Genomic DNA, 27734 nt, shown 5'->3' on the forward strand with positions numbered 1-27734 from the left:
TTTGGAGTTGACATGCTTTTTAAATGACTAAAGCAACAGACACGATAATATTTACAAAAATTTACAAATTTTAATGGTATTGAAAAATGTTGCTAAAAACGGATCCATTTTGTTGCCAAAATCGGAGCATGCCAAAAACGGAGCATGCCAAAAACGGAATCCCACTGTAATTAAAAATTATTCGCATCGAAATGTACCTAAATGTATTTGATAGCTCCATCATATTTTTGAATTTCATAGTGTTTCACAATCCAACAGGCTGATATTTCTCACATACAAATTAAAGAAATATTTCTCAGAAGTATGATGCCAAACTTATACTGATATGCATAAAATCTGAAAAGTTGAACAGCACTGAAATTGGGACAATTCGCAATACAGAAAAGTTTCTTGGAAGACTATTAGATAAGCAAGTAGATTCATTGTTTGCTTCTTCATGTTTTTTATTGTAATCATTGGTGTCTCATGAAATAATATCAATTTTAATTCAAAGCAATTCAATTATCATTATCGAACAAAATTATATATTAGAATAAATTTGCATCCAGCGGAAAGAGTCATGTTATGGCTTCAACTTGATCATAAAACCGATTTGATACGACAACCGGCAGATGATGATCATCAGAGAGCAAATGCTATTTTCCTCCGTTGCGGTACCCCGGGTTTTCTACAACCATGGGGATATCCCATCGAATTTCCGAGCTACCGGTTCCTCCGTAGACCTATCACAGTCGGACAATACACACACAAAAGCGGTGATAAGCCGAATCGCCGAAGCTAACCTGTCCCGGTCGGTGGTTGTTTTCAAGATCATTATATAGGGTGTGGCGCCGATTCTTGTGAGAGGGACGGAATTATTGCACATCTTAGGACGAGCTATTTCAGAAGTTAGCCGAAAGGTCTCATTTAATTTAATGAGACAAAAAACTTTTCAGGGAGATGGACAGTGTTACTTCCACAGATTTGAAACCGGAATGAATCAGGTAACGGGAATCGGTACCACGACCGTACTAAATCTCGTTTTGTGTCGTTGGTTGTTTGCGTGATCGTGCACCCGATCGACTTCGGCGACTGCCGTTGCTGCGGGATCGGTTAAGGGAACCACCGAAAAGTAGCCTCATCACCACTGCCAGCAGGTTTGTTGGCTTAAATGATTTTGATCTACCGACAGTTAAAGTTAATCGTGTGTGAGCTGTGAAGCGTGCTACCTCTGTTCTCAATTGTAAGTAGATTCTGTTAGGATATTTGTTCTGGTGATGTTTGTTGTGGTGATTAAATGATCGCTTTGTTATGCGGTGCAACCGGTTTGAGCATCATTTTTTCTGGATTAGTTTGCATTAAATATATCTCCACAATCATGATAGCATATCAAATCTTCTCAATAGTAATGAATCAATAATCATTCAGTGGTGAGATAGTGATTTCAAGTTTAACGAGTTTATTGAGATAACATCGATTGGCAAAAGCTGAGGTCAGAACATTTTCAGTTTTAATTTTAATCAGTTTTGTTTGGAACACATACGATTTCTGAGAGGTCATTTGGGGCTAAAAGAGTCAGGTTCAATGATAACTAATTCGAAAACAAACATTGTGAGGAAATCTGTCGTTGCTATTAGAAGAACTTTTCTTGTTTTAATCAGTAAAAAAGTAGTGTGGTTTTTCATCCGAATAAGTGATCTTACCTTATATTTCAATAATAATCCAAAGAATCAGCACTATTCTAGTAGGAATGTAAATAGTATTACTTAAGAGTATTAAACTGTATTTGAATTTCTAAATGTATTCAACGTATTAACATTATCCCAATGCAGTAACTTACAGAGAAATCTCGCTTGACATTACTAAAGGACCTATGTACAAATGAGAGATTCTCTCCTCTCTCGCTCTCTTTCGATTATAACAGTGAAATACTAAAGCTTTTGGAAAGTTTTTCACTACAGATCGAAAGGCAGTTTCCTTGACTAGCGTTTAATACAAAAATCGCAACAGAATATGTTAATTTGACTCCGTTATTGATTAAAGAGAAAGTAAACAAAGAGAGCCTCTCAATGTTAGATAGGTCCTTTAGTAAAGTTTCGCGAGAAATGCGTCTATCCATCCAAGCTTCAATATAAGGCTAGTGAAGAATAACTTGCAATCTACAACCGCCTAGAGTCCGTTTGATAAGTTTATAACTCATGTTAATTGCCTTTTTAAACAAATTATATTTTGACTGTACCGTATCATTTTTTTGAAGTTCTTCAAATTAAACTTTTATTCAATACTTTACTGACAGCAGTTCTCATAATGCTAGAAGTAGGGGCGGATATCTTGACAACTACTTCTCTTCTACTGGTGCTACGTTACAAAGGACAGAGCTTGTTTCTTGGCATAGTGCTCTATGAGCAGTACTTTCACAGTTTTTTTTTTTACCTCAGTTGCATGTGTTTTCTATCATGCGACATCATACTGTATGCCCTGGGAGGTTGAGGTAATTTTCATCCCGAAAAGATCCACAATCGGTGTAATTCGAACCCACAGAGACCTTAATACAATCTTCGAAACGTTGCCGATCATAGATCGATACAGATGCAGTGCCTGGACTGGAGTTATTTTCCGTTATAAATTTTGGGTAACGATTACCCAAAATATTGGAATCCCATTGAAGTTTGTTCTAAAAATCGAGAAAAAATATTTAAAAAAAATTTTTGGTTTAGCACCAAATGGAAGGCTAAGAGCAAAGGCCTTTCAATCGGCTTCCTGAAGTAGTCACACTAATATCGTAATGCAACATCTTTGAGAGAAGTTTTATGATTTCTAATAGTTTTTAACACTTTGAGTAAAGTGTTTATTAAATTATCAGCATTAAGTATAATTTGATCCGTTGAATCTGTTGCATACTCCTTTGTGTGCAAACGGCGGAATCCGTGTCAATTGTGTCCGGTTCGCGAAAACGTAAACGCACTATCGGTATCGCTCATCCATGTGTATTAGGGTGCGGCTTATTTTTAAAAAATTTCAAAAAATCGTTTGTTCTTCTGAATATTAACATTTAGAGGTGGTGCAAGTGACTTGAAGGTGAATTTCAAGTGATAAAAAATGACCTTCAGTGAAATATATATAACTGTGTTATTTTTCATTTCCTTCAAAATTAAATGTATAAAAGCTTTGTTTGGCACCAAATTTGTCTAAAATCAAAACTAGTTCTAGTTAAAAATAGTTTACTCCAAATTTTACAAAAAAAAAATATCTATGTTTGAAAATAGCTTCATGCATGATCAATCGATTCTAAAGCTTTTTACATGCTTTTGAAGTTAATTCAATTGTTTCCAAACTGTAAATACAACACATTTCACTAAAACATTGTTTTGACCAAGTTTTTCCACAAAATTGCACAAAAATATGATTTTTCAACGAAAAATAACAGATGTTTTTTTTTATTTTTCAGTCAAACATTATCTTTAAAGCTGAAACTGTTTTTTTATGTGTTTGTTAAACCTTCAAAATGGATTGAAAAAAATTGAAACAGTAGTATTTTTGCACATGAAAAAAATTAAAACGTAATTAAAACAAGATGCTTTATTAACTTAAGTTTTATAGAAGAAAAAAAATCGGTTTTAGTACAATTGGAACATTTTTAAGAAAACTATTCTTAACTTAGACTAGTTTTGATTTTAGATAAATTTGATATCTACAAAGATTTTATGAATTATTTATAGATTTGAAAATAATGATGCTAAAATTTTCAAAATTGGTTTGAAAATAATGAAGTTATGGTGACTTCACTGAAGGCCATTTTTTGTAACTTGAAAATTTACTTTCAGAACGCTTGCGCCACCTTTAAATTTTAATATTTATAGCTCAAACTTCGAGATTTCTCTTTAAATATGCTTTAAATTCATAAGAGCACACGAATTTTTGGTTTTGAGAACTTTTGAAAAATAAGCCGCACCCTAATATGTACAGTATGGCCCATAAAAAAATGCGAAAATCGTCATATCATGTTTTATGGTAGTTTTTACATAGAAAATGTGAATGAAACATAAATATTATTCATTACTTGTATTGTTTAATCTATTTAGACTCAGTTTTTCGCTTTGGATATGATTTTTATCTGTTACTTTCACCTTACCAGATAGGAATTGGAAGCATACCCTCAAATTTTATCATGCGGACGTCGAGTTCAATATCTTTGTAATGAAAGCTTCTAAAACATCAACGATGGCGTGGGATTCTTCACAGGCCTTGTCTCCAGCATACGCCCATATCAAATGATAGAATAAGTTTATACCTGGGTAGTGGGAGACTTAAACATATTTTCGAAAAAATGGCTCATTTGGGAGAGCTTTGATTGAACGTTCATATAAGTGTGATAAGCGGCTCCGTTTTGCTCAAAACCCATGAGCTAGTATTGATATTAGCTGTCTCTAACCGTAGGAACAAATTTCATCCTCAAAAATCTGTTAAAGGCCTCCGTATTTAATTTTTGTTCAACCTTAACAAAAAATAAAGGCATATCAAACCTATAAGACGCAAATGCACTCAGAACTATGACCCTGGCAAAATATTTTATTGTGATAATGAAAAACACATTCTTCAAGAACTCCTCCATCCTCTGATACCAAACAAACTAAAGTTTTCAAAAATAAAGTGTGATTTTTGAAGGTGGAAAGTTTATAATCATAGTATACGACAATCAGACGCTGTTTCTGGCTTTGGGCGGACAAAACATTTGAACTTATTTGCTTTAGTATATTATTTAGGACAGTAAGAAAAATATTACAAAAATTGTCCTGGATAGCGAAGTTGTGTCAGAATATACAACGATAATCATAAATTACATTCACTATCAAAAACAATGAAAATAGCACTTGTGGATGCTAGATTCACATTCAAACAATTTTCGCATTTTTTTATGGGCCATACTGTATGCTCACGTATTGATTTCAAATTACATTTGATCGTTTACCAAAACGAATCATTTCCCATATCCAAACCCAGTGTTTGCTTGTGGAAGTGCAGAGGACTCCTCGGCTTCTATAAAGCAAGTAAAACGTCAACATTTCCCTCCCATCCCCAAATTGACCTGTATTCGAACGCAGCCGGCGCCGGTATTGTTTGTTATAATATCGAGAGCTACTGATCCTGGGTAGCGTCTTTTGGTTCCCTGTGTAAGTACAGCTGTTTTGCAGTACCAAAGTTGGAACTGCGAGCTCTTAATCATGCTCATGCTCAAATGAAAGGCTAGGAACAAAGCTTTCGTTTCGTATGTGTCTTTGACATACTTATTGTTTTAAATAGTGTTTCCTCATAGACAAACTTAAATTTCAAGTTGTCATGTTATCTCAAAAGTGTTTTTTTATGGATTCAAAATATTTGTATTTTTGTTTCAAATGAAACATTATCCATCGTGATTACTAAGGCATCTGTTTCTTTACAGATAACAATCAGTTTTTTTTAACCTTCCTGTTGCATTCGGGTCAATATGACCCGAAACCGACTTTAGAGCACTTGTAACTTTTAAACGGAACCATCTAGCGCTTTGAAACTTTGTGACTTTTCCTATTTTCTGGAAAACTGTGTTTTGGCAAAAAATCAAATTTCTAGCATGTTTCTGAAGGGCGCCACAAAAAAAGTGACACTTAAGGCATTCGGGTCATATTGACCCGGATTTGACATTGTAATTTTGTAAGTATTTTCCAGCCAAATTTCAAACTTTTTATACTCAAAAAAATCGTCAGTTCATGAATTTTATGAATTTGAGCGGTAAACTAAGATTGGCCGGGTTTAACGGCTTAGAATCGGCGTCAAACGGATCAAGGTTTAGCCATTCTTGGAAAACCTCGGAAATGTGGCCAATTTTCTATTCCCGTAGAAACCAGCCATGCGACATATCAAAATTTGCAGAATTTCATACAAAAAACATCCGAGGTAATCTGAGCAGCCCTAAGCCATGTTTTGGCTACTCGGTGACCAAATAATCGGTTCCGTAGGTTCCAGAGGTCCCGGTAATGTGGCCAATTTGAAATTTCCATAGAATCCTGCCATGCGACATATCAAAATTTGCAGAATTTCATGTAAAAAAACATCCGAGGTAATCTGAGCAGCCCTAGGCCATGTTTTGGCTACTCGGTGGTCAAATAATCGGTTTCGGAGGTTCATCTAAGATTGGCCGGGTTTAACGGCTTAGAATCGGCGACAAACGGATCAAGGTTTAGCCATTCTTGGAAGACCCCGGAAATGTGGCCAATTTTCTATTCCCGTAGAAACCAGCCATGCGACATATCAAAATTTGCAGAATTTCATGTAAAAAAACATCCGAGGTAATCTGAGCAGCCCGGGCCATGTTTTGGCTACTCGGTGGCCAAATAATCGGTTCCGTAGGTTCCAGAGGTCCCAGTAAAGTGGCCAATTTGAAATTTCCATAGAATCCTGCCATGCGACATATCAAAATTTGCAGAATTTCATGTGAAAAACATCCGAGGTAATCTGAGCAGCCTTGGGCCATGTTTTGGCTACTCGGTGGCCAAATAATCGGTTCCGTAGGTTCCAGAGGTCCCAGTAAAGTGGCCAATTTGAAATTTCCATAGAACCCTGCCATGCGACATATCAAAATTTGCAGAATTTCATGTAAAAAAACATCCGAGGTAATCTGAGCGGCCCTGGGCCATGTTTTGGCTACTCGGTGGCCAAATAATCGGTTCCGTAGGTTCCAGAGGTCCCAGTAAAGTGGCCAATTTGAAATTTCCATAGAATCCAACCATGCGACGTATCAAAATTTGCAGAATTTCATGTGAAAAACATCCGAGGTAATCTGAGCAGCCTTGGGCCATGTTTTGGCTACTCGGTGGCCAAATAATCGGTTCCGTAGGTTCCAGAGGTCCCAGTAAAGTGGCCAATTTGAAATTTCCATAGAATCCAACCATGCGACGTATCAAAATTTGCAGAATTTCATGTAAAAAAACATCCGAGGTAATCTGAGCAGCCTTGGGCCATGTTTTGGCTACTCGGTGGCCAAATAATCGGTTCCGTAGGTTCCAGAGGTCCCAGTAAAGTGGCCAATTTGAAATTTCCATAGAATCCTGCCATGCGACATATCAAAATTTGCAGAATTTCATGTGAAAAACATCCGAGGTAATCTGAGCAGCCTTGGGCCATGTTTTGGCTACTCGGTGGCCAAATAATCGGTTCCGTAGGTTCCAGAGGTCCCAGTAAAGTGGCCAATTTGAAATTTCCATAGAACCCTGCCATGCGACATATCAAAATTTGCAGAATTTCATGTAAAAAAACATCCGAGGTAATCTGAGCGGCCCTGGGCCATGTTTTGGCTACTCGGTGGCCAAATAATCGGTTCCGTAGGTTCCAGAGGTCCCAGTAAAGTGGCCAATTTGAAATTTCCATAGAATCCAACCATGCGACGTATCAAAATTTGCAGAATTTCATGTGAAAAACATCCGAGGTAATCTGAGCAGCCTTGGGCCATGTTTTGGCTACTCGGTGGCCAAATAATCGGTTCCGTAGGTTCCAGAGGTCCCAGTAAAGTGGCCAATTTGAAATTTCCATAGAATCCTGCCATGCGACATATCAAAATTTGCAGAATTTCATGTGAAAAACATCCGATGTAATCTGAGCAGCCTTGGGTCATGTTTTGGCTACTCGGTGGCCAAATAATCGGTTCCGTAGGTTCCAGAGGTCCCAGTAAAGTGGCCAATTTGAAATTTCCATAGAATCCTGCCATGCGACATATCAAAATTTGCAGAATTTCATGTAAAAAACATCCGATGTAATCTGAGCAGCCTTGGGTCATGTTTTGGCTACTCGGTGGCCAAATAATCGGTTCCGTAGGTTCCAGAGGTCCCAGTAAAGTGGCCAATTTGAAATTTCCATAGAATCCTGCCATGCGACATATCAAAATTTGCAGAATTTCATGTGAAAAACATCCGAGGTAATCTGAGCAGCCTTGGGCCATGTTTTGGCTACTCGGTGGCCAAATAATCGGTTCCGTAGGTTCCAGAGGTCCCAGTAAAGTGGCCAATTTGAAATTTCCATAGAATCCTGCCATGCGACATATCAAAATTTGCAGAATTTCATGTGAAAAACATCCGAGGTAATCTGAGCAGCCTTGGGCCATGTTTTGGCTACTCGGTGGCCAAATAATCGGTTCCGTAGGTTCCAGAGGTCCCAGTAAAGTGGCCAATTTGAAATTTCCATAGAACCCTGCCATGCGACATATCAAAATTTGCAGAATTTCATGTAAAAAAACATCCGAGGTAATCTGAGCGGCCCTGGGCCATGTTTTGGCTACTCGGTGGCCAAATAATCGGTTCCGTAGGTTCCAGAGGTCCCAGTAAAGTGGCCAATTTGAAATTTCCATAGAATCCAACCATGCGACGTATCAAAATTTGCAGAATTTCATGTGAAAAACATCCGAGGTAATCTGAGCAGCCTTGGGCCATGTTTTGGCTACTCGGTGGCCAAATAATCGGTTCCGTAGGTTCCAGAGGTCCCAGTAAAGTGGCCAATTTGAAATTTCCATAGAATCCTGCCATGCGACATATCAAAATTTGCAGAATTTCATGTGAAAAACATCCGATGTAATCTGAGCAGCCTTGGGTCATGTTTTGGCTACTCGGTGGCCAAATAATCGGTTCCGTAGGTTCCAGAGGTCCCAGTAAAGTGGCCAATTTGAAATTTCCATAGAACCCTGCCATGCGACATATCAAAATTTGCAGAATTTCATGCAAAAAACATCCGAGGTAATCTGAGCAGCCCTGGGCCATGTTTTGGCTACTCGGTGGCCAAATATCGGTTTCGTAGGTTCCAGAGGTCCCAGTAAAGTGTCCAATTTGAAATTTCCATAGAACCCTGCCATGCGACATATCAAAATTTGCAGAAATTCATTCAAAAATCATCCGAGGTAATCTGAGCAGCCCTGGGCCATGTTTTGGCTACTCGGTGGCTAAATAATTGGTTCCGTAGGTTCCAGAGGTCCCGGTAAAGTGGCCTATTTGAAATTTTCATAGAATCCTGCCTTGCGACATATCAAAATTTGCAGAATTTCATGTAAAAAAACATCCGAGGTAATCTGAGCAGCCCTGGGCCATGTTTGGCTACTCGGTGGCCAAATAATCGCTTCCGTAGGTTCCAGAGGTCCCAGTAAAATGGATAATTTGAAATTTCCAGAGAATCCAACCATGCGACATATCAAAATTTGCAGAATTTCATGTAAAAAAACATTCGAGGTAATCTGAGCAGCCTTGGGCCATGTTTTGGCTACTCGGTGGCCAAATAATCGGTTCCGTAGGTTCCAGAGGTCCCAGTAAAGTGGCCAATTTGAAATTTCCATAGAACCCTGCCATGCGACATATCAAAATTTGCAGAATTTCATGTAAAAAAACATCCGAGGTAATCTGAGCAGCCCTGGGCCATGTTTTGGCTACTCGATGGCCAAATAATAGGTTCCGTAGGTTCCAGAGGTCCCGGTAAAGTGGCCAATTTTCCATTTCCATAGAATCCAACCATGCGACATATCAAAATTTGCAGAATTTTATGAAAAAATCATCTAAGCTAATCTAAGCAGTAATGCGCCATGTATCAGCCATTCTGTGACCATGTAATTCGTTCCGTATTTTCAAGAGGTCCCGGCAATGTAGTCAATTTATACTTTCCATAGAATTCACCCATGCGATATATCAATATTTGATGTTACTGATGTTATCAGTCCACTCTCCACAACTCGATATTAGAGATGGTCGAGTCTCGGGTTTGAAAATTTGAAAGGTTTCGGGTTCAGGTTCGGGTCGGGTTTGAAGGCTACAAAATTATCGGGTACGGGTCGGGTTCGGGCTTACAAAAAGTCGGGTTTGAGTCGGGCTTAGGTCGGGTTTGGTGAGAATTGTGAACAGAGTAACAACCTAAAAGCTTCCCTATGCATCAAAAACGATTAATTTACCATCTTTTTAAACTCGGGTTTTTCTTACAAAAAAATTTAGGGTCTCGGGTCGGGTTCGGGTTTACACAGCAAACATTTTTCGGGTTCGGGTCGGGTCCGGGTTTGCTTTTTAATTATGTTCTCGGGTTCGGGTCGGGTCCGGGTTTGAAGAAATCAAATAAGTCGGGTACGGGTCGGGTTCGGGTTTGAAAAATGTGAAACCCGACCATCTCTACTTTTAACTCGATATCCTCTATATCTCGATAGTACCTTTAAATTTCCATACATCGTGCTCTCCAAAAGTCGATATTTCTATAAATCGATTTCTCCACAAGAGGTCACGTAAGAGGTAATTTTCTCTCCATAACTCGATATATATTTGAAAATCATTCTTATTTGGGGTAACTGGTTCAAATTCTTGTTTTGAGGTTAATAAATACTTGCAAGTTAAGAAGTACAAAAATAAATTCATATAAGAATGTGTTGTCAGAGACAATAATAGTTCGTAAAATACTATCAGCAAAATAATATTGCTTTCTTACAGAAGTGATCTTATATGTATTGGAAATACCGTGATGTTTTATAAGCTTTATGTATACTATTTGTACACATGGACCATGTGAAAACCATAATCGCATAAGTGATCTTTATTCAAGAAATGAACAAATCGTCAAAATAGTGTTAGAATACAGAAAAACTTTAATTTGCGGAAAATTATCAAGTCTCAAAAATTCATAAGGACTTTCCAGGCTGCCACTAGCAATCTCTGAATTTCGCTGTAAACCTACCCGACTAGAACCACATAACAAGATTATAACACATTCCTATCAGCATCAGTTAAAAATAACAGAAGTTGATAAAATTGTGTTATCCAGATGGCTTTGTTCTCAACTTGTTATATTTTAAGTTACACATTTATAACAACATTTCTTTTATTTTTGACATCGAATATATCAGCTTGTTGCAAATAACATCCGATGTCATGAACAGTGACATAGTTTGCAATAATTTTGTTATTTTGTTCACATTCTGTAATAATTTTGATATAATGTAACAGGGTTTGTTATATTTTAGTTTATTGTGGTGCAAATTTTGTTAGAATTTTTGTTATTTTAACTACAAATGCTACATGTTTACACCAGTTGTCATGGTGATGTAAAAATCATATCAGGGAAACACATTCTGTTATAATCTTGTTTCTTCCGTCTGGTCGGGAATTCAGAATCCTCAAAATTTTGTCAGAAATATTGACAATAAAACTGGATATCCACAGTACTCCGCTAGAAATTCACATCCTCGACCGGTGGGATTCGAAACCACGACCCTCACAGCTTGGTCTTGCTGAATAGCTGCGCGTTTACCACTAGAGCCAGTGGTTCTGGAAGTGTTTTCAGAAGCATCACCTTCTAAAATATTGGTACCTAATACTTATATTTGGTCACATTCCTCGGGGCACATGAAACCTATTATATATTGATCATGGCAGTTGGTGGTTCTGAAATACCTTCGGAAGTTTGATGCTCATATTCCTAATTGACCACTTCCCCCAGGGCACCCGGAACCTACTATAATGTAGTCAGTGCGTCAAAAAGTTCTGAATATGCTGCTGAGAGCATCATCTTGAAGCTTGATGCTTACATGGATAAAGCTCCGGACAATATATACATGATTGGAAATACATGACTGACCATATTTTCCGGAACAAGTTTTACGGAAATGGTCATATTTCGGAAGATTTCCAACGAATCCGTATGCGTCCGCTGGCATTTAACTTTCTATAAGTTCTAGTTTCTAGAGAAAATGTAAACATCTATACCACTTCACACCACACAAAAATAACAAGCGACATGAAAAATGTCATTTGGCAATGACCTCAGGGAACCGGGAACATCTCTGGCGCTCGGTGGCCAATATACATGGCCAAGCGAGTTCCAAACTTGCTTGACCATACAAACTAGACCAAATTTGCGGTCGACTGGTATCAGATGCATCCAATTCAATATTTTTTTTTTATAAAATTATAAGCATTTGAAATTAGGCAAAATGATGCCTATCTACTGTAAATTTAATTCGTGATCATTATTACGGTGATAGATGTTTTATTGAAACAACCGTTCGATTTTGACACGGTTCGATTTAGGCAACATGAAACTTTTCGGCATGGTGCCAAAATTGGCCTCTGAAACCGCTACCGTAGACACAGTGAGTCTATTTCGGCTCAGGATAGCTATGATTACCTGCAGTGTTTGTTTTCCTGAAATTCTACAAGGGGTTCGTCTACAAATGACGTAGCTTTCTAGTGGTGAGAAGGGATTCGACGGTTTTGCGACGAACCATGTTTTAGGTAAGGTATGCGAAACAGGCTACGATGGGGGCGGTGGTGTCGAAATTGGCCAAAAAATGTTACGCAATTTATGAGTGGTGCCAAATTTTTATATGTCGCATGACTGGATTGCACACAATTCGTAAACTGGCTACTTCACTGGGGTCTCCGGAACCAAATCCGTGGCCACAGAGTTTTGGCCGTTTTGGCTTAGGACAGCTAATATTACCTGAAGTCTTTTTTTTACACCAAATTCTGTAAATTTTGGTACGTCGCATAGCTCGATTGTACATAAACCGTTAAGTGGCCACTTAACCGGAACCTATGGAACCGGTTCTGTGACTACAGGGTGGCCATTTTGGCTTAAGACAGCTAGGATTGCCTAAAGCGCATTTTACAAGAAAATGTGCAAATTTTGATGTGTCGCATGGCTAGATTGTACATAATCCGTAAGCTGGCCAGCTTACCGGAGCCTCTGGAACAGATTCCGTGGCCACAGGGTGGTCATTTTGGCTCAGGATAGCAATTATTGCTTGAAGTTTTTTTTTCATGAAATTCTGCAAATTTTGATATGTCACATGGCTGGGTTGTACATAATTCGAAAATTGGCCACTTCGCTGGGGCCTCTGGAACCGGTTCTGTGACCACAACGTGGTCAATATGGCTTATGACAGCTAAAATTCCCTTAGATGTTTTTTATTCATAAAATTCTGCAAATTTTGATATGTCGCATGTTTGGGTTCTGCGGAAAGTGTAAATTGACCACATATCCGGATATCTCTGGTGTCTGTCTGGGGGCTCTGAGTCCTGTTCCGTGGCCACCAGACAGATCTAGATGCTCAAAATGATTGATAGTAGCAATAATTTCAGTTCTGATAGGAAGCTTCTACATATACATCCATTTGTAAACCAAAACTGATAAATTTCACGACCCCTATCGTGAAAAGCATGCCCTTACAAAAATGGCCAAACCTTGATCTGTTCGGCGTCGATTCTGAGCGGCCAAACACGGTCAATCCTTGTGTCCGGCCCAGATTCCGAAAATTTATGAACTAACGATTATTTTGAGTATAAAAACATTGAAATTTTGTTGAAAAATGCCTGCGATATTACTGTGCCAAATCCGGGTCAATATGACCCGGAATGCCTTAAGTGTAACATTTTTTGAATGCAACAGGAAGGTTAATAAATTTGGCGTCAGCCCCAAAAAATGTGCCATATTATTTTGATTTATGCTTATTTTTGGACGATTTTGCATAAATTAACTTCTTATACAATTTTCTAAGATTATTTGTTGTTGTTTTATTTACCAACCATTAACTTAAACTTGAGGCTGTAAAAATTGGCTCATCTAAATTTTAAAATAAGAGTCGTATTAGAATATACATTTTATCTTCTTTCAACTGATATAACTGAAATGTATTGTTAATTCTACAAAGGCATCCCTGCTCAGTTTTTCACAATGTACGGCCCATGGCGTTATTTTGGGCAGCCCACAAAGAGTTTTAGGACTCTTCTCATATCTGCCCCATTGACTATTCTACCTATTCAAAATACCAAAGATCATTATTAATAATTCGATCGAATTTCAAACTAATATTACAGTAAGGTGAATCACTATGATAGTTTTCAATTCTTGTAAATTTCTCTGATATCATGAATGATTGTAAATAGTGCAATGTCAAATTTTGATAAAACTTGAAAATTTGCAGCACTCTTATTTGCAGTTAGTGAGCGTTTAAATTAATCAACACATAAATCTAGCTTGAGATTATTAATTTGAGGTTCATAATGAGAAACCATGTATTTTGATAATTACAATAATTTATTAAAGATTACAAGACCATCACCTCCTATAATATTTGATAGGGAAAACTGAACATCATCAAGCTTGATTAAAATATGATGGGAAAAGACTAAATTGGCCGAACAAAATAGCATCGCAAAGGCTTAATTCTTCTAAAACCATGTACGTGTAGAACTTAAAATGAAAACTGAGACAAAAGTCTCCCAAAACCAGAAGCAGAATTTCTCAGAATCAAATTTTCCACAAAATTCTTAGCAGGGTTTGCGAGTAATCCTTTGTGAATGCCTGACCAAATTTGAATCCTGTACAAATATCACACAGATTTTAGAACAGAAATTTAAAATGGAGATTCTGAGATTCTGAACGAATTCTTACTGAGAGCTGCTTTGGATTTTTGCAAAAGGTCACGCAGGATTTTCACACAATCCTAGGCAGGATTTTAGTATAATAGTGGGTGGGTCTATTACAAAATTCCGAGCAGGATTATTATACCATCTCTGATATGTTTTTAATATTAAATTTATGGTACAATATCCAACGATTCATAAACTAAATTCTGACATACTCTTAAACACAACTCCTTTGCAAGAATACTGAGTGAAAATTCTAACTGAATCCTTCGTAGGATGTTTAAAATCAATTATTTCGTCAATTTAAAATAAATGTGTTTTCTTCGTTAAATATATGTTATTAACAGTTTGGCCCGCCGCGGAATAATATTTTTTCGACATTTGTTCCGATGTTTTAGCATTGGATATTCTATGTAACTCATTGGCAGAGCTGTTATATGTCATGAATATCACGTGACTTTGACAATTAAATATTACTTATATTATCCTTCTTCATGGAAAAAGTCATCGGAAAATATTCTTCCCGGTGAACTTTCCCGAATCACTATCGGTAGGTACTATTTGCTGATGTTATATTTCGCATGGAAGAGTGCTACAATTAATTGATTTTTGCAAAAAAAAAATACATTTAACAGTACTACTCATTGGTTCTATACCAGAGAGGAAGCTTCAGAATAATTAACAAAATTTTAATTTTAATCCTCTACAGAACATTCTTTCTGATATTACAATAGCAACCATATTGATACAGAATACAACATGGTTGGCCTGAAAAATTTGTTTAAAGATCAAAAGTTTGTACTTAAGACAAAGTTTTGGATTTCTGTTAATTAGTCAATAATACATTTTATATGTTTGTTACATGTGATTTGTAAAAGTTATTTTTTATCTAGCGTGAGCCCTTGATACTCAACTTCATCTGACAAATTCATTGGAACTCTGCTCATCGTAATAACATGTTTACAAATAGAGCTTTTGGTGTATGTAAGAATATTTTAAATTGAGTTATAGAAGTATGAGGAAAGTATTGCAAGTATAACAAAAAAAATATCCAAACCTACCCTAGCACCGGTTTTGGTCATACACCAGTTGTAGCCATAGCGGATTATACATCGTTTACCAAAGGCAATCCGCATGAATCCTATTGTATTCAGTAGATCACATTCACCTGACAGAGCTACATTCATTTACTCGTCCAAATCAATTCAAAACATAAGAAATACAATTCATTTTCCTTATAATTTTGACTCCCATACACCTAATTTGACCAGAGTACTCTTAATTTGGCCACCCTCCTAAGAAATCAATGCGATTGGTCAATTTAGGAACTGAAATTAAATATCTTGCCGAAACTGGTTCTGGTGGTAGATTTTCAAAGCGAAAAAATGGTTTTAGCTCAGTTTTGATATTTTAAATTCATAATATGGATTGAAAACTTGTATTTGACAAATTTGTCGTATAATAACGGCTTCCCGTATAATTTTTATTGGCATTTTCTATTAGACTGGCCAAAACCGGTACTTTTACCCTACAGATCACACGCAGGCTTCATTCTTTGGCGGAGAGGCATGTGTCATCCGCAACAAAGGTTTTGACTCCCAGGCAACTCATGTAAGTCAGATGTGAGAATATTGTACAAAATTGGTCCCAAAATGCTGCCTTGAGTAACACCAGCTCTTATAGGATGCCTTTCAGACTTGGAGTTTTGATAATTATCCTGAGGTGTACGATTTGACCGATAGCTTTGGACTATTATAACAACGTATGTAGGAAAATTTTAGTTTTTTTCAGTTTACAATAAATCCTTTATGTCAAACACTGTCGATTGCTTTTTCTATATCTAGAAGAGCATGACCAGTAGAATAGCCCGCAGATTTGTTGGAACGAATGAAATTTGTTACACATAAAAGTTAATTTAGTAGAAGCATTGACACTGTAAAACCTCCATGAGTCGATGTTTTGTTACTCGATATCGTCTAATGCATTGGTCACCAAACTGCGGCCCGCGGGCCGCATGCGCCCCTCGAGAGCGTTTTGTGCGCCCCGCGAACAAATTTTGGATAGCAATGTGAAGTGGCCCGCAAGTAGTGAATTATTGATAACAACGGTTGAATTTTTATGTTCTTGCAACCGACTACTAAAATTACGGGCCATTCGTCTGCTTTGCTACATGGCCAACAATTGATTGACGAGCAGGAAATAATGAGGCATGGACTGTGTTTATTTGCTCAGGAATAGCTTGAATTTTGTCTAACATCCCAAAATTCCTCAAACCTTACAGTTATTTCGAGTCCAAAAAAAAAATGTATCGGCAGACTAAGGGCTTCAAAATAGCTTCAAACTTCCAAAACTTTCATGACTTCCCAGAACCGTTCAGCGTTTAAGGCTTTACAATGTATCCTAGTCTTCAAAAAAAGACCGGATACCTCAGAAATTTCTCATAAATGTATTAGGTAGGTTTTGAATTTTGACTTTTTTGAAAATATTTAAAGTTTCACAAAATTGAAGAAATCATTGATATTTATGTGAATTAAGATATTTCATGTCATCTACTTTGCCTGAAATTCCATAAATCTTCCTGTTATAAGAACAGAAATCTTTATCCAGCTTTTTACGCTGGTTTGCTATAAATTTGGAATCACCCATTTCTGACATTCCTTGCAAACACCATAATCATTTTTATAACTGGATCAAAGTAAGCGTGACAAAAAACAAAAAAGTAATATATGTCAAAAGTTTTCAAGTTTGTGTTTAAGGCCGCACGGGACGTCATCATAATCACCCTATCCATTTCAAGAAGCAAATCCCAAGATCCACTCCATATATCGGTGCAAAAATGTATCACTATGATTCTATATATGTAGTGCACAACCCGATAAATTTTCAGCTTCATCGGTTCACTAAAACTCGAGATTTGCTTCCACAAAGTTTTGATGATTATTGTTAGAGTGAGACGAAAGATAGAGAAAATAACACGGTCTCCCGTGTCCCCTTAATAAACGATGATTGAAATCTTATTTTCTCATTTATTATAATCATTTTTTGCTATTTTAGGCGGATAACATGCGAATACCTGTGAAAAAAGTACCGGCGATGTCAAATGATGCGTACTGATTGAAAATCTATCATGGGGTGAATCTTGAGTGACAGACAGGGGCTGTTTTTTTATCCACAAAAACGCACAGCCGTATGGTTCTTATGAAATAATATATCGTATTTCCAATTTCCATTTTGAGCTTTGACGTGAAGAAAATTCAATCAACGAGTAGAATTTTCTTTATAGATAACGAATTTCTATTGTACACAGGATGTTTTATGTAATTTGGACAAAGCATTACCTCCATTTGATTTTGCCGTAAGTATTATCTGTTTCATTCACAACAAAACGCGCCTCCAACTTTCGAACAGACTGCAAAAATCGTCGCCAGCCAATCAATCAAAGGAGGTGAGTTGCCTTTATGTTGGCAAGACTGGTAAAACGTCAAATGCCAGAAAATAAATCAAAGGAGGTGATTTGCCATTGTGTTGGTAAGACTGGTGAAATGTCAAATACACAGCGGTTGCTTGGCTGGCGACGATTTTGGCGACGGTTTCACCGGCGACGATTACAAATCGTCGCGTCCGATAGGGTGCAAAATTTACAATAACTAAATTATATACGCGTAACGGGCTGTCCAAAATACATAAAACACCCTAATATGCGCACAATCACGTACCTGTCTGTATACTTCATCAAATGAAATGGTCTATGCCCCAAACAAACCTCAATCTAACACCTAACTGTCTTTATACAAATACATCTCCGTAGTTTTTTGTAACTTTTTCAGTCCCCTTTTTTGTAAAATAAATTTGATTCTAATGCGGCTTTCATAAAATTTTCATTGCGGCAAAATATTAGATACTTGGTAGTGCCAGTTGAAGTTTTACTCCGCGAGCTACCCGTGGTAGTAAGTGGTGGACAAAACGATGTTTTTAGGTGTTTCTTCAAGGTACAATATTGTGCCTTTGCCTTTTCCATATAGTCTCTTCTGAAGCGTCGGGAAAGCTTTCTGTGGTACCTAAAACTGTAAAAATAAAATTATTAAGAATGTAAATTTTGAAGAAATCCCAGTCGCAAAACAAACGTCGTGAAAATTGTTGACAGCTGAATCAACAATCCCAAATTACAGCCTACTTTTGTGCTTATTCTGCGCGGCGTGTGAGTCGAGACGAGTCGTTCTCACCTCGAGTGACGTGAGACGACTAATGTTAATCAAATGGGAGCGAGTCGACCATTGTCACCTCATTCGACTCGTCTCACCTCCCGCGCCGCGCAGAATAAGCACGTTTGGCCTAACTATAAAATTCGTAGCTAAGAAATGTCAAAATCGAATCATCCCCTTCAGTTTTATAGCTAGCGTAAAAAGCTGGATAGTCACATAAGAGGTCGTTCAAATGAATCCTCACCAGTGTTGGCAATTGTGATGAAATAAAATTAACATCATCTTCCACAATAATCACTCCTACTTTTCTTCGGTCGAAAACCGTTTTTCATTCCCTAATACGCCAGAAAAATAAAGTGGGCCACGGAATCGAACGAATAGGATTCAATCTAAAGTTGGATCCGTCGTAAACAAGACTAAGGGTGTTCAACTCTGCCCGAATGGGCGGTGTTTCATCATCGACTAAAGTTTTCAACTAAGTTTAACTGTTAATAACGATGTTAGTTCCTTCTGATCCCCTTTCTTAAAGAAGGAGGCGTTTGTTGTATATTCGCTAGCTACGCACCAAATAACGAATTCCATCACAGAATTGCTTGTTTTGGCAATTGAACCCGCTTTCCTCATTGTTCTACAATAGCCCTGTTAGTAAGCGCGTGGACTTGACGATTTAGAGGTCGGGTTTTAACGTTTTTGCGTTTTTTTGTTTGTGCTTTATTTTTATATTTTTCCAACAAAGCTTATAGGGTCAGTGTTCCCTTAGTGGACAGTCCCCTATAGTCGCACTAGTGGCTTTTTACGGCCGTTTCGCTATTAAACGGTTCAAAATAATTTTTGACATGAAGGTCAGGAGCTATTTATCTAAGTAACATTGATACACATCTTGATTTTGTTCGAAAAATGATCGAAAAAATTAGTTTTGCTTAAAATTTGAGCTCCCTTGAGCCTATAGTAAACCTATTGTTCCTATAGTAGCACTACTGAGAGAAACTATTTTTTATTATACGAAATTATTGATAAATTAAGAACTTTTTATACATCAAACGAAAGCTTTTGATCCACACTTTAGAGGAAAAATATAAAAGTTTTTTTTTAAAATACGGGTTTGATTTGTATTTTGCCAACGCCGTGGTGCTAGTGCTACTATAGGAACAAAAATAGAAATAGTGCTACTATAGACACATTTGTTCCTTTAGTGGCACAAGCGATAATAAATACAAACATGTGAGTTTTCGTAGTTTTCGTATTTTTCCTACAAAACCAATATGAAAAGCTTTCGGATGATGTAAAAATAATGACGCTAGCGCTATTTTTCGATTTTATATGAATATTTGTTCTTAGCTATGCGGCTATCGGTACATCGACCCTAATCTGTCGACGACAAGATTGATATTTTGTCAGCACAGAGCTCCCGAACGAAGATTCTACCATAGCGAAGGAAGCTTATTTGTTCGTCATGACGCAAAGCCTATTTGACGGATCACTGCAGCAAATAGTCATCCAACGCTTGAATGACAGACGATTCTTTCTTCAGCTTCGTCGCCGACTTTTTCCATTTGACGGCAAAGATTGTCTACCCTAATCTTATATAACTTACGGCCCGTGTCATGTTTTAAAACCATTGAAGTGGCCCGTCCAAGCAGTTAGGCTGAGGACCACTGGTCTAATGGAACCATATAAATAAAAACTTTTTTTTTGTTTTGGTTACATTTACATATATAATAATGGACAAACTTTATTTTTTTCTCCACTTTGGAACCACGTTCATAAATCGCGATCATTAAATCCGCGATTGACATTAACAAAAGCAATAATTCGCATTTTTTTTCTTTCAGAAGTATAATAATCTAGCAATCAAAATGATGCTTCGGTATTCCACCGTCGCTACGCTGGTGGTGCTACTGGCCGGGGCGGCATATGCTCAAGACGATCTCGACTCTCTGTTTGAGTCGGTTTTCAACAATCCAGACAACAACAACAACAATAACCCAGCTGCTGCAACGCCAGCTCCACTACCTCCCGTTGCTCCACCACAACCACCAGCACAGCGTCCAGCTCCAGCTCCAACTCAACCTCAACCGCAACCAACACCCGAATACGTGAGTAAAAACTTGAAAAGTTTTAGTTGTTTAAACACCTTACATACAGTAAGTTAAACTCCTAATAGGGTTGAATACTGCGTTAAATTACATTTGAGCTGTAGTTTTATTATTTGTCTTTATCTAGGTGCTATAGCCATAATTGGTACTTCTACCCTATATTTGTAAAGACAAGTTTTTATTTTCGTTTGTTTTGACATAGGCTATGACTTTTTTTGTCAGCCTATGACAAACAACATAGATTGAGAAAATTTTAATCCAAGCCTAGGTCAAACTGAATTTTAGTTGATAACCTTTCTAACAAGCATGCTAGAATTCAGTTTCATTTGATAACGAAGAGCCTAATGTGCAGTAGGGTGTAAGTGATGACTCGTGTTCCAATTTGTTATATTGTTTCGTAATATTTAATCTCTTTTATAATAAATTATTTTGCATGCAAAATTACCATCAGAGCTCAAGATTTTAGATCGTACAAGTTCATTTTCATTGACCGGTTATTGACTTAACAATATGCTGTTTTAAATTTATGTCTAAGGACTGATGCATGTTTTGAACCTAGGCTAAACGATTTTTTCACCCAAAAAATATACTCCTTTTCTTCGCTAGACTCGAAGATGGCAACAAAGATTGAAAACATGTTACTTTGTTGTGCAATATATGAATTTTGCATTGTTTGTTCTCCCCATATATCTACGTCAAAATCGTCGAACATGATTTAGAATATCGTTCATTTCATAGGGTTATATTTTAAATATCTTGTGGTTAATGCTATTAGTCACCTAGTTTTTTTAGCTGCTCTTACTCCGTTATTTCTCAGGAAAATATGAAACTCTAAGAAAATATTTCACTCTTCGTTATTATTTTATTCTAAAACTGAATCTATTTGATAAAATTCAATATTAATATATATCCAACAAAAATATAATTATCAACCTTTAACACACATTTTGACCTGAGTGAGAGGAGACAGCTGGTTTTGTTTGCGACCTCCCAAAAGTTATAGCGAAGCTGTCATCAAGCGCACATTGGTTGTACAGAGTATTAAACTTGGCCAAATTTAAAGTGGGTACGGTTGAAAAGTGAGGATTTTTTTAAGACACCGACACGTCAATGCTTCCAGTGGTTATTATGCCCTTCCGAGGCTCTTGCAAATAAAATCGTTGACTAATTAGAGTAAAGTGGGGCAAAAGTTCGAGTGGAGCAAGAGTTTCTTTTTAAGAATTCTAGCTCAAATCAAAACAAAACTTATAAATGTCATGGTGGTTCGAATGCTATTCAAGTAAGAGACTTTCACTCCAAATATCATAAAAATCGATTGAGATTTGGAAAAGTTATGGCTATTTGTTGTTTTTCGATGTAAATATTGTAATATTTGGTCAAACTTTCGATGCATGGAACCAAATGAAGATAAAATATTTTTCAATATTTTATGTAAGGGCGTTTCTAGGCCTATCATAAGGATGCTTTGACGTGTATTAGTTTTTTCCATAAATAGTTGGGATCAATTTTTGGCCCATAGCGAGGCAAAAGTACGAATCTGCGGGGCAAAAGTTCGATCCATGTATAAACCCATGGAAATTTTTCCAAATTTCCTGAAATCTACATATTATCTTTAAATTTAGCGAAATTTACCAGATCGTGCGAAAAATGTCACAAAAATTTTGCATTTTCACTTAGTTTTGCGAAAAACTGCTATTTTTTGGGTGTTTTACAATTAACCCTGTTTTGGGCATTTTTTGATGAAAATTTAGTGTGTATTTTTCAGCAAACATAAGTTTACTTCTGGTATGAAGTATGCCTGGCATAAAAGTATTGATATTTTGTGCTTTAGCCAACGAGCTTTTGCCCCACACTAGATTCGAACTTTTGCCCCACCGGTGGGGCAAAAGTTCGTTTAAGACAATCAATTTTGAAACTGTTATAACTAAAAATGGGTAAATATTTTGACACAAGTTTGTTCAGCAAAGTTATAGCCAATATGTTGAAGGTTCGCTGTATGGTATTTGTTTTGTTTCGTCTGCTATTGTTTTCCTGGAAACTTTGATTATACCACTAAGGTTGAACTTTTGCCCCACCTTACTTTAACATTGTTGATAAGATTCAAATTGCTATTTGAATAAATAAATTTTATGATCTTTTTCATAACAAATGGAATGTGAAAATAGTTTTGACCCTTTTTTTGCTTTCCGAAACATTCTACAGAACCCAAACATGAGAAAAGAAAACTTAAGAAGCCAAGGAAACAAAACAGCTGTCTCCTCTCTTTTTCAAATTTTGACCAAACTCGATCAAATAAAAAAAATTCAATCAAATTTGATTGCAATAAAAACACACGCATAGAAGAAACTCAAAAAAAGTTACGCATAATGTGTTTAGTCCTTTCTGAAACAATAATGGCTCCAAATTGAGATAAAATATTTCTTCGATTTTTTTATTAAACTTTATTTTTTGCCGAACATTTTCCATGTTCAGAAGAGATGAATCTTTCTTTAGATTGAAGTTTTGTCAATTCAGGTATTTATAACGTATACTGAACTTTACGTGAGAATTGTGACATCAAATATTCTCGGATTTCCTTTGGAATTCCAGATTTTTTTTAGGAAATTCTGGGATTTCGATAGACCTTTGAGATTTATTATAATAATTCTGGAATTATGAAAGCCTTTCTGGGATTCTTGTGGCAATATTAAAAATTTGGCAGTTAATTCAGTTATTGATATTATGAAATTATTTAATATCTTTGAGAAGGTATTTCTGAGATTTTCGGATTTCATACCAGAATCTCAGTACTGGAATCAAAAAAGTCTAGTAATTTAATAATTTTACGTGACTGTAATTTCAAGATCTCTTAATAAGATACAGCTTTTAAGCTAAAATTCAAAAATTTTCAGAAAAATCTTTGTTGTTGAATCATTATAAAATTCACATACACATAAATGGAGTTTATCGCAAATTAATACTTCAAATCGTGTAAAATTACATAACTTACATGAATTTGTGTCCATGCTCGATTACGCGATGTATAGCGGAAATGTAGTAATATTCATATATTCACATGTCGGGCGACAAATTTGGCATCCCCTTAATATGGATTAGATTTTATTGATTTTAAGCGTCACTCTGAATGGATTTTTCTTAACGTGCAGCATCACTCTGCACACTAAATGGAATTTTCTTAACGTGCAGCATCAGTCACTGCTTATGTTCGAAAGTAGTAGCACTGTCAAACAGACGTAACACTTAGAACAAATCTCGATCAAAATCATAGTTGAGAGAACATGTAAGTCCAATGCTAAAATCGGTGTGTTTGGCAGACAGCCTAACAGATGGTAGTGTGCCGTCAAACACGATCAAAAACGATGCGAGCGCTGCGGGTGGTGGTGGGTTAAACATCTACAATATATTTGAATCGACCGTTGAAAAGTTGGTCGATGGATCATGTTGACGTCTGTTTGTCTACATGTTCGAAAAGGTTTTCTATTCATACCAAAAGTGTAATAAACTTTGTGAATTATGTTTTTGAGTAGATGCTACATGTAGTAAAGTTCAACGCTTTTTATCCATACCACCCAATAAGTTTGCTCGAAAATTTACTCAACAGAATATAAACTACTAGAACAGGTGGGAATATCTGAACATGATCATAATAATGGTCGCACGATTGATTTCTCTACATTGATCCTCTCTTCTATAAATGAAGCTGACAAGATGCAAATTTGTCAGCATTTGTTCACCTTGGGACGCAAGATTGCATCGCTGCTAAACATCCTGAAGTGAAAAACTTCTAAAAAACATGCATCTTGTCACCTGTATTCACTGAAGAGAGGATCTATGAAGAGAACTCGATCATGCGACTGATGCCCTTATTCTAGCGCACGCTTGATATACTGTTGGCAATCACACGAACGGTTCTATCGATCGATGACTGATAGTGATATCATGTGTGTTCTTTCCGTCAGGACGCTTCGATGCTTACTGGTTCTTCGATGGCTTGCTCAATTTTCAATACCTTATAAAATTTCAATCTTGTCGTTCCCTTGCGACGCCAATCTATCTATTCATTTCATGATTTGCAAAAATCTTCTTTCAGGTTTAATTCACTTTATATGTATTCAAGTGATTTCAAGTGGATTATGCTTTATTCACTTCATTTTCAAGTGATGCTGAATTACTTTATATTCACTCAATTCAGGTAAACATTACTTGATATTCAAGTGCTTTAGGTTCGATTAACCAGGAATTTAGGTCATTCTGTTTCATTTATTTGCACCCAAATAACCACTTGCCCGCTAATTTGCCTTATTGAGCTTATGGGGCTGTTTAACGTGTAATATAGGACATGTTAGCTCTATAAAAGCACTATATCAGTACGGAGGCCAAATTGAAGTGCAATTTGATTATTTGTTCATTTTCCAGTGATTCAGGTCTGATTTACTTCATGTGCAAGCAGTTTAGGACTGATTCACTTTATTTTAAAGTGAGTCATGTCTAATTCACTCTTTATTTAAGTGTTTCAGAACGAATTTATTTTTTTATAGATTCAGGGCTTATATACTACATATTTGAGTAATTCATTACTGATACACTTCATCATTAAATAAGTTAGGTCTGATTCACTGATAAGAATGCTCATTTTTTTTTTGTGGACATTAGCACATTATGTTCTAAGATGCATGCTTAAAATGCTCAGCTTTATATGCTCACAAGCGTCCCCTAGTTGAAAAATTGCGAATCAAACTGTATACTTTCCGGATGTCCTTGACCTGCTGAACAATTTTGCTGTAGATCGCTTCTCTGCAAATTAAAAGGCTCTCGAGATATGGCAATGTGAATTTACCTGTTTTGGGGTAATGTTACACTTTTTTGGGGGTGGTTCAATTTTCAACTGAGTGTTGCAATACTTTTTTTTAGTAAGTCCGTATTTATAACAAGTAGTGTATACCACATCAAATAACTGTTCTGAACTAAATGTATTTGACCGTAACTTATTGGGAATTTTTCAAATTTCTTTTCAGACATGCAAGGGAACCTGCGTCCCATACTACCTGTGCAACGATAATCAGATCATCACAGACGGCACTGGCATCATCGATATTCGCGTGGGAGAGGACTCCACCGTTGAAAACGAATGTGCTAATTATCTAGATACTTGTTGCGAAAAGGAACAAGTTTTGGTGGAGCCACCTCCAACTTATACTCAGGCCCCGCCAGTGGGCAACAAATACTCGTGTGGTATGCGTAATGCCGACGGTCTTGGATTCAGAATTACCGGCAACAAGAATGGTGAATCGGAATATGGTGAATTTCCCTGGATGGTTGCTGTTTTGCGGGAAGATAAGGTCATGGACTCGACGTTGAACGTCTACGAATGCGGTGGTTCCCTGATTGCCCCCAATGTGATCCTCACTGCCGCCCATTGTGTTGCGAACAAACAGCAGGACACTTTGCTGGTACGCGCTGGTGAATGGGACACTCAAACTAGAAATGAACTGTATCCTCACCATGACCGTCGTGTGCGTGAAGTGATTATTCATGAGCGTTTCAACAAGGGTTCACTGTTCAACGACATTGCACTGTTGATCTTGGATGAACCATTCGAGTTTGCTGAAAACGTCCAGCCAGTTTGCCTGCCACCAAGGAACCATAACTTTGATCACAGCCGGTGTTTCGCCTCTGGATGGGGTAAAAATGTTTTTGGAAAGGAAGGCAAATACCAGGTCATTCTGAAGAAGGTTGAATTGCCGGTGGTTCCTCACCAGTCTTGCCAATCGTCTATGCGTACCACTAGGCTGGGAATGCGATTTATTCTGGACAAGAGCTTCATGTGTGCTGGAGGAGAAGTAGGACAAGACACCTGCCGTGGAGACGGAGGATCGCCTCTCGTATGTCCAGTACCTGGAAGTCCAACCCATTACTACCAAGCTGGTATTGTGGCTTGGGGTATTGGCTGCGGTGAGAAGGGTATCCCTGGAGTTTACGCCAGTGTTGCAGTTTTCAGAGATTGGATAGATCAGCAACTATCGCAGCGCCACGTCGAAGCAAAACATTATACGTATGCTTAGAGATTTCGATAAATATGTTTTACACTACTGGTAGAGCAATAAACATAAACCTCTGGAATGCAGAGTAAATTTTGACGTTTCATTTTTAAAATAATATAATACCATATCACAGTATTGCATCTAACTCGTTCAAAAGACTTCGAAAAAACACCGCTTTCTGATTTTTTTATATCAATTTTTAAATTGCATGACTTCATAAGCAAATAAAAAAGAAGTATTTTCGTTCACTGGCGAACAGTGTGTGAAAAGTAAGTCAGATCAGGATCAGAAACGGAAAATAGGACACCAAGAGCATTACACACTTAAATTATTTTACGGATTCTTGCGAAATCTCAACAGCTGAACAGTTCGGTGAAATAAATCTACGGAGTACAATAAATTAATACAGTATTCGGTAAAAAATCATCGGAACCCGTTAAATCCAGACAAAATACGGTGTTTTATTTCATCGAACTGTTCAGCTGTTGAGATTACGGTGAAATTCACCGATTTCCGGTAAAATGAGCTTAGTGTGTAGTGAGCAGTCTTCAAAGATCATCATTGCTGCACAGATATTTTGAAAAGCATGCTTTGAAAATATCAATGCTTCGCGTAGGATTCGCGCCTTTTCAATTCAATTGCTCCTGTGCTCACTTGATCAAAAATAATGCATCATTGATTCAAATCATTTCAACGCAAACTGCATACTCTAGACCTCGCATTGCCAGCCTTGGTAAGCGTAAAAACAACCCCTTGCAAAATAGCAGTTTTCAACGAGCTTCCATTTTGAACTTCTTGGTTCACCTTTCGAAAAACCTATCTAAAGGGCTATGTAAACAGTATCGTAAATAAATAAAAATGTTGTAGTTATATGTACATATCTCGTTTAACTTCTGATCTCGCCCTAAAAGCCATTGGTAACCATGTGTGTAGCTCGTTGTTTCTGAGTATTTGAATGGATTTTCATGTTATTTAACAACGCTATGGGAAAAAAAGGATCATTAT

General features: G+C 37.0%; 1 protein-coding gene across 2 annotated transcripts; it reads left to right on the forward strand.

The window, feature by feature from the left end:
- The first annotated feature begins 1077 nt into the window (after positions 1-1077).
- On the forward strand, positions 1078-26825 carry LOC5575329 (tryptase-2). Of its 2 annotated transcripts, none has more exons than XM_001655656.2 (3): positions 1078-1222; positions 20425-20688; positions 25704-26825. In XM_001655656.2, the coding sequence occupies exons 2-3, from the start codon at positions 20449-20451 to the stop codon at positions 26748-26750; spliced, it is 1287 nt and encodes a 428-aa protein (XP_001655706.1). In that variant the 5' UTR covers positions 1078-1222; positions 20425-20448; the 3' UTR covers positions 26751-26825. The 2 variants fall into 2 exon arrangements, with proteins under 2 accessions (XP_001655706.1, XP_021705368.1); XM_021849676.1 differs by lacking the exon at positions 1078-1222 and adding an exon at positions 1350-1471.
- Positions 26826-27734: the final 909 nt, after the last annotated feature.

This window comes from Aedes aegypti, chromosome 3, assembly GCF_002204515.2.
Source record: "Aedes aegypti strain LVP_AGWG chromosome 3, AaegL5.0 Primary Assembly, whole genome shotgun sequence".
Lineage (NCBI taxonomy): Eukaryota > Metazoa > Arthropoda > Insecta > Diptera > Culicidae > Aedes > Aedes aegypti.

Bases quoted from the DNA above. Each gene is read 5' to 3' on its own strand.
- LOC5575329 (XM_001655656.2), top strand. From the start codon at position 20,449: ATGATGCTTCGGTATTCCACCGTCGCTACGCTGGTGGTGCTACTGGCC. The intron at 20,689-25,703 runs GTGAGTAAAAAC...ATTTCTTTTCAG, and splicing joins CGCAACCAACACCCGAATAC to ACATGCAAGGGAACCTGCGT.